A 14,670-nucleotide genomic window follows, 5' to 3' on the forward strand; every position below is an offset into this window, starting at 1 on the left:
CAAAACAAATCTTGGTTCCAAGAATACCTAAGAAATACTTGAAACTCTAGGATGAAGCTGAGCTCTAATTCTCTCTAGTCAAGACAATGTATTTTAAAGAGTATTTTATAAATGAGATTTTCTGCAAGATGACTTTTACTTCTGGACCAGGAACGCATCTTGAACATGGAACTTGAAAGAGTGAATTTAGAAGGTAGAAACATGGAATATTATTTATAACCTGGCAATGAAAGTGACTGAGACCACATTAGTCAGGCAAAATAAGCTGATCTCTCTAACTACAGGTAAAATAACATTTCAAACATTGAAAAATGTACACAATCAAAATTGTACAGGGTAGGGGTTTAAGAAACGATTTCTCCTACTAATTTTTGATGTTTACATGGAATGTTCTTCAAGCAGCAAATAACTTACCAATGATCTTGACAGACTGAAAACGATACATCTTTACCACAACATAAATTAATTCTCTCAGTGGGAAATTGCTAAAATAGGCAAGGTGTCAGAAAGATTTCTTTATGTCTGAAGGAAAGGAAATGATTCCATTTCTTCCAAACGTTCTTATATGAAAAATAATAAACTCTCACTTTTAAACTGTCTTTATTTTCATAGCACCCATTACTAATTGGGGCAGTCATGGTTATCTGCTGTTGGCCACTAGTCGGTCCATGTTAGGCCAGGTATAAAACATACCCAGGTATAAAACTGCCCCCATAATTCATACTATATATGAATAAATATTCATAGAAATACCCAGAAAAGAGGATCGCAGAATTACACTATGCTCTCATGGCATTCCTTAGATTTACACAGTAAATGTTACCTAAATATCCTGGAAAGTAAATATTCACAGAATAAAATATAAGGGAAACATGGTGGGGGAACGGACAAATGCCCAACACAAATGAACCAATTCATCCTCTAGAGAATGACCTTGATTCTGTTCCTGAAGCAACTAGTCGAAAACTCCCGACCACAGAGATGAACATTTACTGAATGCTGGGGGCATACATATGCTATCACATTTAACTCACACACAAAAACCTATATCATGGGTATTATTAGTGATTTGTAAACAGAGAAGTTCAGGTTGGAACTCTGGTCCATCTGCCTCCCATGCCTATCCTGTTTTCAAAATGCCCAATCCTGACAGAACACAAGGTGTCTGTCAATCAGGAGTCCCTGAGATGCCCCTAGAAAAAGAGGTCCCATAATCAGAGTCAACTAAGTTTGGGAAAGTTAGTGTATCCTCCCCTTGGAGAATAACAATATATATTAAAGTCCTGCATTCAAGAAACCAGTTTAGGGGCTGGCCTGGTGGCACAAGTGGTTAAGTGCGTGCACTCTGCTGTGGCGGCCCAGGGTTGACTGGTTTGGATCCCGGGCACGCACTGACGCACCGCTTGTCAGGCCATGCTGTGGCAGCGTCCCATATAAAGTAGAGGAAGATGGGCACGGATGTTAGCCCAGGGCCGGTCTTCCTCAGCAAAAAGAGGAGGATTGGCAGATGTTAGCTCAGGGCTGATCTTCCTCCCAAAAAAAAAAAAAAAAAAAGAAACCAGTTTACCTTTGTTTAACCCATCATTTCCCCAAACTTATTAGGGAATCCCTGTTCCCCAACTACTATTTTGTGAAAGTAATATGCTGAAACATACTTTGAGAAATACTACTGTAGTTACCTCCCTTGATGAGAGATGGATAAAAGAGAAATATATAAACTGTAAGAGAAAAGAAACATTTTTACCCACGATCAAGGGGGCGGTGCTATGGAGATGCTGGTGTGATTCTAAGTGGCTTCTCTTTGCTCTGAGGATCAACCAGAATCTTTAATAAGACCCGCAATACCCTGGTCCCTACTGACATCCCCAGCCTCATCTAACACCTGGCCCACTTTCAGTACCTGGGCCCTGCCAGGCTCCCCCTCACAGAGCCTCTGCTAAATGCTGTTCCCTGGCTGGACGCTCCTCCCTTCCCTCTTTACCTACTTGATTCCTATTTATCTTTCAGAGGAAGCCTTTCCTGATCTGGTAGAACTTCTCTCTGGATGCTCTCATATCACTGAGTTCTTCTATATAGCACTTGTCATGGTTATAATGTTATATTTACTGGTGTATTTATTTGATTAACACCTGTCTATATGCCTACTAGGGAGGAGGGAAATATATTCCCTGCTTTTCAGATGGGAATAATTGGAGGAGGGACTTTTTCAGCCTCTTTCTACTGTCTTTACTCATTCCTGCCTACGGAGGAACAATGACTTAACAGATCTCTGAATGGGGAGAAGGGACTGCGCATGCTCAGCTCAGGGCCCAGAGTGCCCTCTGTTCTCCTCCCGCTCCAGGTAAGCTTAGAAGGGCAGTTGGGAAATAAGGTAAATTCAGAGAAGACATCCTAAGAAGCCCAGTGGTTACAGATCCAAGCTCCACTCTGCAGCTTAGCTTTATGCACTAATAAAGTTGATTTTCATCTTCACCTCTGATGCCTGTTTTATTTTCCAGTTGCTTCCAAGTTTGGGAGAGGAAGAATAGAGTGCACTTGCTGGCCCCTGGAATGCCAACATCACCCACTAGGCCTAAGCTCCTTCAGGACAGGGCCGGGGGCTCCTCTGGCTCACTACTGTAGCTCAGTGCCTGGCACATAGGCGGCATTCTAAATTTTTTTTATTAATCATTTTATTACGGAAAAAATGTTAAGCAAAAATAGAATAGTATAACGAGCCCCTATGTACTCATCACCCAGCTTCAATAATAATCAACACATGGCAATCTTGTGTCATCTACTCCTCCATCCGACTGGAGCAAATCCAAGACACCACATCACTTCATACATAACACATGGTAAAGACTTGAAAAATATCTATAAAACCATTACCACATACATAAAATAAAAAATAATTTATAAATGTTTCTTCAATAATAAATCAACAAACTCTACTGGTCTTGAGAGACCACTAAAGGGTCAACAAAGAGGTGGGTCTGAATCATCATCTGTCCCCAGCATATCATATCACACACACACACACACACACTCTCTCTCTCTCTCTCTCTCTCTCTCTCTCTCTCTCTTCCCTAGCACCACCCCCCGACCCAGGTGGTAGGGCCAGGTCACTTACCTGTTGGAGTGCTGCTGCGGAATGAAGAGGAGGGGGTGATGGGTGGGGTCACGGGGGGAGTAAGGCTTCCACTGCTGTGGCGTGGTGGAGTGGACACATTCCCCCGAGACACTGAGCTGGACAAGGTCAGCGAGAGCTTTGGCTGAATCTTCTTCTTGAGGGACTCCTGCTCTCGGCGGGCAGCATCCGTCATGAACCTGCAGCAACAACAGAAGGTGAGCAACCAGGGCCATCTACAGAGCATGAGGAATTACGACAGTTAACCCCAGTGCGACAGATGCTCCACCCTGGGAAAGGGTTCACATGTCTGTCTCAATCTCAAAAACTCACAACAGATTCCCTTTTCATCCATGATGAAATTATCTTCCAGCTCGTTGTTTTAAGGTTCCTGAGAGTCAGGCCCATTTCTTCCCTAGGCAAACCCTCCTGGAGGGAAACTTACACACACAGACTATTATCTGTACCCCCTGCAGTGCCTTCAGTTAGAAGATTCCTCTCTGCTGGAAGGTTCTCTCTTTCTTTCAACCCATAGAAAGCCCAGCTATTCTCAAAGTCCCCAGCCACTCCCAGGTAGAGCGGGCTTCCTTCATCTTTAGGTTGGTAGTATTTATTGTTTGTACCACTTCACTGCCACTTAACATATATGGCCTCCTGAAAACCCTGATTCTTTTTTGTATTACTCTAGATTCTTATATTGTTATTTGTTTTTTCTTTTTTTGGTTTATTTTATTCATTTTTAAAAATTTTTTATTGTGGTAACACTGGTTTATAGCATTGTATAAGTTTCAGGCGTACTCATTCTATTTCTGCATCAATTCATGTTCACCACCAATACTAATTACAATCCAGCACCACACACATGTGCCTAATTATCCCTTTCACCCTCCTCCCTCCATCTTTCCCCTCTGGTAACCACCAATCCAATCTCTGTCTCTATGTGTGTGTTTGTTGTTGTTTCTATCTTCCACTTATGAGTGAGATCATACGGTATTTGACCTTCTCCCTCTGACTTATTTCGCTTAGCATAATACCCTCAAAGTCCATCCATGTTGTCACGAAGGGTTGGATTTTATTGTTTCTTTCTTATATGATTATTTGGGTTTTTAAATTTTTCTGGGCTGACTGAAGGTCTTGTCTCCCTAGCAATTAGCTGAAAGGAAAGGACTCAAGATCCCATAACACTTGCCAGCACACTGCCACGCCCCCTTGGTAAACATTTACAGAATAACTGAATAAGTCTCTACAGGCAGATTCAAGAAGGGAAGAGAGCAGTACAAGGAGGAAGACCACCGCGAAAGATCTGTTTATGTTGTGACTTTATTACTCATAAAGGGAAAGGCAACTCTACCTGATAGTTACACTTTGGAAAAAGCAAAGTTATTCTTTCAATATTTCTCTTATGTTAGTAATATTCAAACTTTGTTCTTTTCTCACTGTATAGCCTAACAGTTCATAAGTTCATGTAATACAAGATTCAAAACAATCTATAAAATGGTACCTCTTACCTAAAGAGCAAAATCTTTTTGTATTACAGTCATGCACCACATAACGGTGTTTTGGTCAATAACGGACTGCATATACGATGGTGGTCCCATAAGATTAGTACCATATAGCCTAGGTGTGTAGCAGGCTGTACCATCTAGGTTTGTGTAAGTATACTCTATGATGTTCACACAATGACAAAATGGCTGACCGACGCATTTCTCAGAACCTGTCCTGGTCGTTGAGCGACGCATGACTCTATTGACAGACAGACTTTGCCAGCTGCGTTTTTGAAAACTGCGATGGGAAGCCTAGTGAATAGAGTGTATGAAACTGTTTAGGTCATAAGAACAGGCACCTATGCCCACTGCCTGGGCTACAAAACAGAACATAACCACGCCCCTCAAGTCTTCTCTCTACCACTCCCCCTATCAATTGTTTAAAGTTTGACTATTTTAATACAATTCATCATAAACGAATTCCATTGCACTTAAACATGGTATTTTACCCAACCCATTTCACATTCTGCCTACAAAATTCCTTAGTATTTGTCTTTATTAGGCTATGAAGTTTTGGAAATCAATGGAGAGTTTCAGTGCCTGGTAAAAGCTTAGAGTTGATCAAACACCCAATGAAACAATATTACAATATTGTTACAGTGTCTTAAAGTGTCTACTTTTATACTGGAAACATGGATGGCAGATTTCTTGAATGGCTTCTGCAATACAATCTAGACATATAAACTGGATTTTATACGCAGAACTGAACCGTAATAAAGCTACATGCTTTGCCTTGAGCTCTTAGGTTTTATGCTACAAGATGGGGATGATTTAAAAAGAAGAAAAGAACGACAATGCAAAACAGAATTGTTTGTACCCGGTAGCCAGGTACTCATTTATTTTCAGATGCAAAGTTGCCTCTACTGCTCTTAAAACTGTTTCCCCCTCCTCATAAACCTCTACTCAAAATATGGGCTCAGAAAAAAGCAAGGAACTAGTGCTTCTTCAAAAAATTATTCTGAGTAGAACTACTAACTGGTATAGTGATGAGCTTCTCAAAATGGGGTACGCAGTGTGCTGGAGAGTGGGCAAAACGGCAAGATAAATATATTGCCTCTTCCAGGAAGACCACTGTTCTCAATGTAGGTAATTCAAGTTAATTTTTCTTTTTCTTTTTTTTTTTTTTAAAGATTTTATTTATTTATTTTTCCCCCCAAAGCCCCAGTAGATAGTTGTATGTCATAGCTGCACATCCTTCTAGTTGCTGTATGTGGGACTCGGCCTCAGGATGGACGGAGAAGTGGTGCCTCGGTGCGCGCCCGGGATCCGAACCCGGGCCACCAGCATCGGAGCGCGTGCACTTAACCACCAAGCCACGGGGCCGGCCCTAAGTTAATTTTTCAAATAGTAAAATAAACACAGATATGCTATGGAGTAGAACAAAAAATTTACATCTTGTTTTTTTTTTTTTTTTTTTTTGCTGAGCAAGATTCACCATGAGCTAACATCTGTGCCAATTTTCCTCTATTTTGTTTGTGGGTCACTGCCACAGAATGGCTGCCAACGAGTGGTGTAGATCTGCACCCAGATCTGAACCTGTGAACCCAGGCCGCTGAAGGGAGTGTGCCAAACTTAACCACGACGCCAGGGGGCCAGCCCCTACATCTCGTATCTTAGTTAAGAGCACGGGACTTGGAGTGAGGCAGCCCAGGGTTCAAGTCCTGGCTGAGTTACTTACTATGTGATATAGCTCTCTCAACCTCAGCTTTATTTTCTGTAAACTGAGAGTAGGAATTGTGGGTAAAGGGTTAACACACATCTCTTCCCATTCTTCAGGAGAATTTGATCTTCAGTTAACTCTGGTAACCTAAGCCAGAGCTTGGGGCTTCCTGAGCATGGTGATCTTTCACTGACGCAAGTCCCCTGAGGGACCTGGGGAGGATGCCTGGGGAGTGTTACAGGAGCTTCGACTCCCTTAGGCCGGGACAGCTCCCACCACTGCCTGAGGGGCATCTCGTCTCTTTGCATCTGAACAGACTGCCCTGTACCAGCGAGGACTCCGCAGAAGGCCTGACGCCGCCCTGCTGGCAAGCAGTGGCTCTGCCCACTATCCCTCTGACTAGTCCCAGTGCCCACTGTGGCCTCTGGGCATCTCGTGAGTCTCACTGTTCGTGATCTGGGAAGATCATCTGCTGGTGGGCAGGGTAATAAGAGCGCTGCCTGCAGAGGACTGCAGTGAGGGTTAAGTGAGGTAGCAGTGCCCGTAATACAGGAAATGGCTCAGAACGTAGAGGCTGTTATCATGATATAAAGCTTTATAATGTGGTTATCCATACATTCCCACGTACCTTCCCTAACTCCAAGTTTCTTGTTTATGGCTCTGAAAGTACTGGGTTCACGCCTCATGTGTAGGAGAATGGATTGTGGAAAGGCTGATGGGGAATCAGCCCAGAGAGTGCACATAGTGTCAGACAGAAACTCTTGCCAAAAAAAAAAAAAAAGGGAGAGAAAGAAGCTTCTCCGTGTCTTTTCTCGCTCTGGTTAAAAAGCATCAATAGCTCATGATTTTTATTGTAAAATAAATACTCTCCTACAGCTCAGATATAAAACAACAACTATAAACAATGACAACAATGCACCCATACACATCCCCCACCTTCATTCCAACTGGGTTTGGTCAGTTGTGGACGGCAATCTATTTTTGGCTTATATCTGCTAAGTGCTTTCTAGAAGTGAGAACAAGGCACCGTGTTAAAAGCGTTAGACATGAAACTCATAAAGCACTTCTGCCAACCTTTCTCTTCCTCCACCGTCTCTCCTTCTCTCTTTGATTGGTGGTTATGAACTTACAACTACACCCATAAATCACAGCAACCTTGCCAAACCAAGATACACAGCTGCACAATTTATTCCCGGTGACAACACACACGCATGGGAGCATTAAACACGCACACAAACTCCTTGGGGGCACTGGTTAAAATTCACCAGTTTCTCACTGGCAATGTTGCATTGCGCCATGACTTTACCTGTTTTTTGAGACTTATTAAATCCTCAAGTTTTAAAGCAATGTTCCATCAACACAACTGTTTGTCAAAAGATGGGCAGATTCCCAGCGGCAAGGAATCATTTGGGAAGACAAGTTTATAAAGAACCTGAGGAGGCAGAGTACAGGCTGTGATTGCAGCCAAGATGAAGACTTGAGTAACTTGGCTCTGACCAGACAACCAGACACAACCACTTCCCACCTTCAAAGGCAGCTGTACTCTGACACATCCTTGAAGGACCACAGCCCAGATCTTTCCATAGTCAGGATTAGAATATTCCCCCTGTATTTCCACAGGGAATGAGATGGACGGAGTTCAGGCTTGGGAAATCATATCACTCTGTGGTCTGACGAGTTTTTCTCAGTAGGTTTTGACATGATTGGTGATCTTTTCTGAAGCCCTCAGTACACACAGCCAACATGGGGTTTTAGAGCAGGAAGAAACCTGGATGAGACGGATCACCTAGTCCAACTTCCTCATTTTTCACCATTAACTGGGAACTGAGGCAAAGTGGCCTGTTCAAGATCACTTGCTGGCTAGTGGCAGGGCTGGCATCAGAGAAATGAAGCCTCGGGACTGAATCAAACACTCCTACCCCACCATGCTGCCACAGGCACATCAAAGAAGAACGGAGCTTCCTTGTTTTTGCTTCAGAAAAAGGTTGTCCAAGTTAAAAGGGTTTAAGGAGCTGAAGTTTAGGGCCTGGAGAAATGCAGAGGGAATCCCTCTGGGGGTTTCCGTGTTGGAAGTGGGGCAGTGGGCAGCGGGGACAGCAGGAGGCCTCATCCTCTCCATGTGAGCCAAGTTCTGCTGTGCAGGGCTTCTTGGCTTCTGGGGAGTCCTGGATGCAGCCCCACTGGGCTGTGAGATGGGGCAAGGCTGGCTGTGCCCGCTTCCCCGAACTCCTTCTGCTTTGCAATGGGAACTGCTCTAATCTTGCGGTAGGGGCGTGCTGGAATGGGCTCCCACTGGCTTGTGAGAGCTGATCGATAAATTTTCAGGGATTTTGTGAGCCAGTTGTTAAACACAGCTATTATTAAAAATTAAATTATGTGAACTTATAATTAAATCAAATATATTACAAACAAAGGTAAGAATACTCAAAGATTATCAGTTCTTATTTTACTCCATTTTACTATTATCTATGTTATTGAGGTCATCTACACGAATGGTGTATCTGTTTGGGAGAATTACTACATAACAGTGTGCTATAATTACTACACAATTACACATAATGGTGTACTACTGCACATCTCTTCTCAACTCTGTGTTCAGTGACGTCCTGTTGGTAGCTTGAAATTGGCCACAGTGGGAGTATTTACACCATGGAAATTGGCAAATACTACACATCAGGGCTTTTTTCCTCCCGAAGAGTCAGTTGTTAAACATTTACCACTACACTTTGTAGTTACTATTTTTTGTAATGTGGAAAAAAGAATTGGAACCAGGTTCCTTGCCTACTCACTAAAGGAGCTAATCAGGGAAGGGACGAAGAATGGATAAATGGATGAAGGCTTCTTTCCCTTTTTGAAATTATAAAAATAATACTTCTTATCAAAGAACACTTACGGAAAAATTTTTATGGATTTGTGATGTGTTTAAAAACTTTTTCTAAACATTTGAATCTATATACAAATGAGTGTACATATTTACATGCACATTTTAAAGAAAAACAATAAAATGACAATCCATGTACTCACCACTTAGCTTATGAAAAAAAAATATTATCAGAATTTTGAAGTTTCCTGTATAAAAACTTTTTTCTTTTCTAAGAAAAATATTATACAGATACAACTATGGTTGATTTTTCAGGGTATTTTCCTTCTCGTATTGCTTTTCCACACATAGAGAAAACTGAATATTTCTTAAAGGAAAAAAAATGGTCACCTGAGGGTTCATTCACTGTTGACTAACAGCCTGGAAATCTGCGGTCAGGCAAAGCCATGTTTTCATTTTGAAACTGAAACTGCCATGTAAGATTAATTTCAACTTTCCTACAAATCAGAAATGCCTAAGTTACTTTAATTTAATATGGTCATTTGTAGTAATATTTGTTATTGCTTGGGGAAGTACATATTCCTTAAGTAAATTTTCAAGACTCCATTATAAATCTTTTAAATCCTCAGACCACAATGTTCATTCAGTCTGACATGTTGAAGGTGGAAACATGAATATCACACCACAGGGGGAAAATGTCAAACTGCTGGTCCAGGGAGACCAGTTTCAACCACAGACTCCGGAAATTTACAGAACTCACTGGAACCTGGGCAGAGGCCCCACTGCCACCTCGCTCTACGGCCAAACACCTGAGACTAAGTGTCCTGCTGGGGAAAAACCACTTGGCTCTGGAGAGCCCGGCGATGTAAGTGACCACTCGAAACTCAAGTCTCTCTCAGAAAAACTTGAAAAGAATCCAAACTCCGAGATGCATGGTGTGGTGTGGTTTGGTGGTTATTACAAGATTTTGGAGAGGGCGTGTGGTCCAGAGGCCTGAGCTGTGAGTCAGGAGGCTTGTTCTGAGGCGAAGAAGGGTGGCCTCTGGAAGTCCCAGTGCTCGCCATCCTGGCCCTGGTTTTTCTACTTGTTAAAATGGAGGAGTTTTGGTTTTACAGATCTATGGACTATCTCACTCCTGAGTTCCTTCCCAGTTCCAACAGTCAACGCTTCCAGCAATAGTATCGTGCGATGTTTTCTGAACTTTTTTTACCTCAACCCATTATAAGAGATTTATCTCATATTGGGAGTCTGCACACATTTATGTATGATGAGGTCTGCAATCTGCAATTCTGAAATCTCCAAAGCTCTGAAAAATTTTTAATAAGTTTGGCAGCAAAACTCACTGGGAGACAAACCCTGACGTGAACTGCTTAAAAAGCTACTTACACACTGTATTTACTGTATCTGGTGTGAATATGCATATGCTTCGCTGCACAAATATTAACATGTGTGGTTACAGGGGGCAGCCCCAGACCCTGCAGGGAGCATTATGTAATTTGCAATATTTGTACTGTATTACCTTTCTGAAATCAGAAGAAGTATGAATTATGAACTATATCTGGAGGCAAAGAAAGAATTTTTATGTAAACATCAAACAAAAATTTCATGAAACAATCCTTACTACATGTGATATACTCTGATATATTTCTATTCTGTTTCATTTTAAAAAAAATATTCTGGTCACGACCACCACACTGATTTCCTGACCTATTAACAGGTCATGGCCTGAAGTTTGAAAATATTAAGGTAGCAGTTAAGAGAGTGGGCTTTAGAGAGAGACTCTTTAGATTCTAATCTCTGCTCTATGCTCTCCAGCTGTGTGACTTTGGGCAGGTCACCTAACTTCTCTGTGCCTCAGTTTTCTCATCTATCAATGGTGACAATAACAGGGTCTATCCTACAGAGTTGTGAAGATTACGTAAAGCACTTGGGACAGGGCCTGGCATTTTGTGCTTGACAAATGTTAGGTTTTTGGGTACATAATGGATGTGAACAACACTTGATCGGGAAATCCTAACTCACAAATCTTTCACCCCTGACAGTACGTCAGCAGTTTGGTTACTTCTGAGCTGAATTACTGAGTATTAGGGTAAGTACTGCCATCACGAGTTCTGCTGATTCTGAAAGCAAAGAGCTACCTTTACTGATTCTGCAGGCATGTATTAAACTACTGCTGTAATGGTAGGTAGATTCCAGAAGGTACTTATAGTAGCTGGAATACAAACAGAAGGCTCCTCCCCGTAGGCACAACATGCTGGGGTGCCATCTATAAACCCACACACCTCCTCTTCTTTACTTCTCTGCCTTGGTTTCTTGAGAAGAACCACACTGTAGAAGGCCTTTTTAGCAGGACAGCCAACAGGAGACCATCCATGCAGCTGGCTGATGAAAAGATGTCTTTCTATGCAGTTAAAGGCTGCTCCCCGCTTGGAGATTCATGCAGTTGCACAAGGCTCTGACGTGGTCCACGACCGGACCCTCTAGACAAAGCACCACATCCAACTGCTTCATTTGAAGTTCAAAAGCTTTGTTCTGCTTTTTCAATGGCCCTTTGGGCATTGCCATTTTTCAGTGCAAACAAGTTTGCGAAACCCAGAAAGCCTTTGAGGAAAGCTGCCAGGAGCCGACAGATAGACCATCAGATTCTAAGCACTCCCAATTCTGGTAACTCATTGCTCAGACAATGGGATTTCCAACCTGACAAGGACACAACTGATCTTTCCTGGAAAGTACATTCTGGACTTTTCTTTTCTCCGACTACTACTATGTGCAACCCGGGACAACAATGGACAGAAAGGCAGTAAGAAAGCAAAACAATCCCCGGGATACTCGAATAGGGTCTGTGGGAAATGGCACGGGCATAATGGGTATATTTCAGCATGCAATCATGTGTGGCCCACATGTCAAAGGATCTGGCGGCTCTAGGACTCCATGTAATGATGGCTTTCAGAACACACATCTGCTAAGAAATTTATGAGGCGGGTCTTCTCATTTTAGCAGCAACTTAAAGCCACAGTGAAGTTGAAGGATATTTAGCTAAAACAGCTGGCCAGTGCAACATGACCGGCAAGCAGCGAGTGGAGTAATCGCCTGTCTGCATCCCTTCATCAGTAGAAGGACCTTTGCTGGTGACCTGGAAACTTAGCCAGTGGTCTTCTTTTCAGTAGACAAAAGAAAATTTGGACTCACAAATCAAACTAATTTCAGAACGTTTCTAGTAATGTTGCAAATAATCACGTCTCACTTCTCATCCCAGAGCTATTTTTGACTTCACAATCTAAGGACTACGGGGTGGATTTTGAAGCTTCATAAAAATTTTTGCAGTGTCACCAAAACTCGGAGCTTCTTTTAACATGCGGCTATTAAAATTTTAATGCAAAATAATAAAACTGAAAGCAGCGCCAGGAAAAAACCCACACCGTCTGATCAGACCAGTTTGGCACTGAACTCGTGAGGTTTTTTTTGTGTGTGTGTGTGTGTGTGATTTTCATCTGATATTCACACGGGTTGTGGGCATAATTTGTGAAGTATGCAGCTCATGAAGCAGATTTTGTTCTTGGGTACCAAACCAAAACTGGCAGATTTATTGCATTAAGTGAGACATTCTTTTTTCTTTTCTCTACTAAGTTTATATCTGATGCATACAGAAAGATATAGTTCCCGGACTTTGAAGAGTTCCAGTCTGATTTGCACAAAATAAAATAACATGAGGGCAAGCCAATTTCGTATCAGACCTTGTAGCTAATTTTCCTTATAAAAGTTTACTTTATTTGGAGGGACAGAAAGAGTAGAAAAGAGGGGAGTAAGAAAAAAAGACAAGATAAGAGGTGATCTTTTTCTTACTTACTCTCTTGACAATCATATATATATCTTAAGGCAGCTACAGTTAATTTATATTCTCTATGACATACTATAGCTTGGATATTCTAAAACTTTTAAAAATATTTATTTAATAACATTGGGTGGCCAATTTTTATATTCCCAAGTGGTATACCTTATCTAACTACTATCTGTCATCACCAGCCTCTCTTTAAAAAGAAAAAGCCATTTTAACATAAAATATAGGAAGGACATAATCTTGGAATAAAATAATCCTTTCTTGAGAAAGACTTCTTTATTCTGAGATTATGATAACAATAGAGCATAGGAAAAAATTTACTTAAAATTTTTTAAGATGCAGAGAAGCTACAATATAAATTTGAATTTTATCGTTATTTTTTAATCACATATGTACATTGTAATATATTGTTTACAATATATTGTTTATAATTATTCTCTAGACACAAGTTATTTAAAAGATCCAACTTTATTTTCTATCATTGCCATCGCTAAAAATTCAATTTCAAGGAATGTTGACCAAAATGGAACTCTCATATTTAGGATGGATCATTTGCAATATGCTGGGCAAACTGAAAGAAGTCAAACATAAGAGCACCCAAATCCAGTAGCTTCTCTTTCCAAGAGCTGAGAGAAAGGGGAGAAGAGCTGAGTGTCGTCCTATGGCGGGACACACAGAGGGGCGGTGGGGTGCTGGATGTTCCCTGGATGCTGGCCCCACATACTCCAGGCTACTTGGAGACCGCAGACCAACAGAAACATCCTCATGAACAGCATCGCTAAAAATGCAGCTGTTCTGTGAATAGTACTTAGGAATTACTTTTTTAAAAATCAGTAATCTCTTTTCTGGAATTTCAACACTCTAATTCATGTACCAAAGCTGAGCAATTGTAATGATAAATAAAATCCCATTCCTGAATACCATTCCTTTGAATATTTCCAATAAATACTGGGTATTTTCTCACAACAAAGGAATAATATAGTCAATGTACCTTAATGAAAGCTTTGGTTCAGGTTCCAGCAACCTCTATTTTAAGCCACACGTCGGCATAAATGATCAGTGAAGCAATTAATTTTGATTCACATGGCCTGAATAGAATAAACCATGGTCTTTTTCATCATTAATGCCAAGAATAAAAACCACTTCTGAAAACTACACCCACAAATCTTTGGTTTGGAGGCCAACTGGAATATCCCTCTCTTGGCAACCTTCTATCATCCTTTCCATTCCTTTTCTTCTTTCATCAAATGTGAATACCTATGGCTATTTCTTACACATGGTTTTCATTGCTAATTTGACATCCATGTAAAAATCAATGAACAAAAAAAAAGAACTTGCATTCCATGAGGTTTTATGTACAACATTACAAACAGTTTTGAGTCTTCTTGTTTGCCTCTTCTGGAAGTAAAGTAAATGAATTATTTGAGGTAAATATAAACTGCTAATGAGATAATGCATAACTCTCTCCATAAGCTGGGAGAAGTTTAAACACTAAAAGAAAAAAATTATCGGGTCTCTGGAGTTTTAGTTCCAGTATCATTAACAGCTGTGAACACAGCCTGGTGGTTGAAAGTCTAGGTTCTGGAAGAGAACTCCTAATCTGATTTACTAGGTATTTGAGCTTGGGCAAATTATTTACCCTCTCTAGTCTTGGGATCCTCATTTATAAAACAGAGGTAACCCTAACACCTATCTACC

The 14,670-nt window shown here is 41.2% G+C and overlaps 1 protein-coding gene across 2 annotated transcripts in view; it reads right to left on the bottom strand.

Moving 5' to 3' along the window:
- Positions 1-14,670, bottom strand: part of JAZF1 (JAZF zinc finger 1) — a 374,269-nt gene that overhangs the window by 99,490 nt on the left and 260,109 nt on the right. For both annotated transcript variants that reach the window (XM_087429126.1, XM_004418882.3), the window contains exon 3: positions 3,113-3,309. In XM_087429126.1, the coding sequence (XP_087285252.1) occupies positions 3,113-3,309 (197 nt within the window). The remainder of the gene's footprint in view (positions 1-3,112; positions 3,310-14,670) is intronic.

This window comes from Ceratotherium simum, chromosome 1, assembly GCF_057802395.1.
Source record: "Ceratotherium simum simum isolate JZ-2026a chromosome 1, ASM5780239v1, whole genome shotgun sequence".
In the NCBI taxonomy this organism is placed as follows: domain Eukaryota; kingdom Metazoa; phylum Chordata; class Mammalia; order Perissodactyla; family Rhinocerotidae; genus Ceratotherium; species Ceratotherium simum.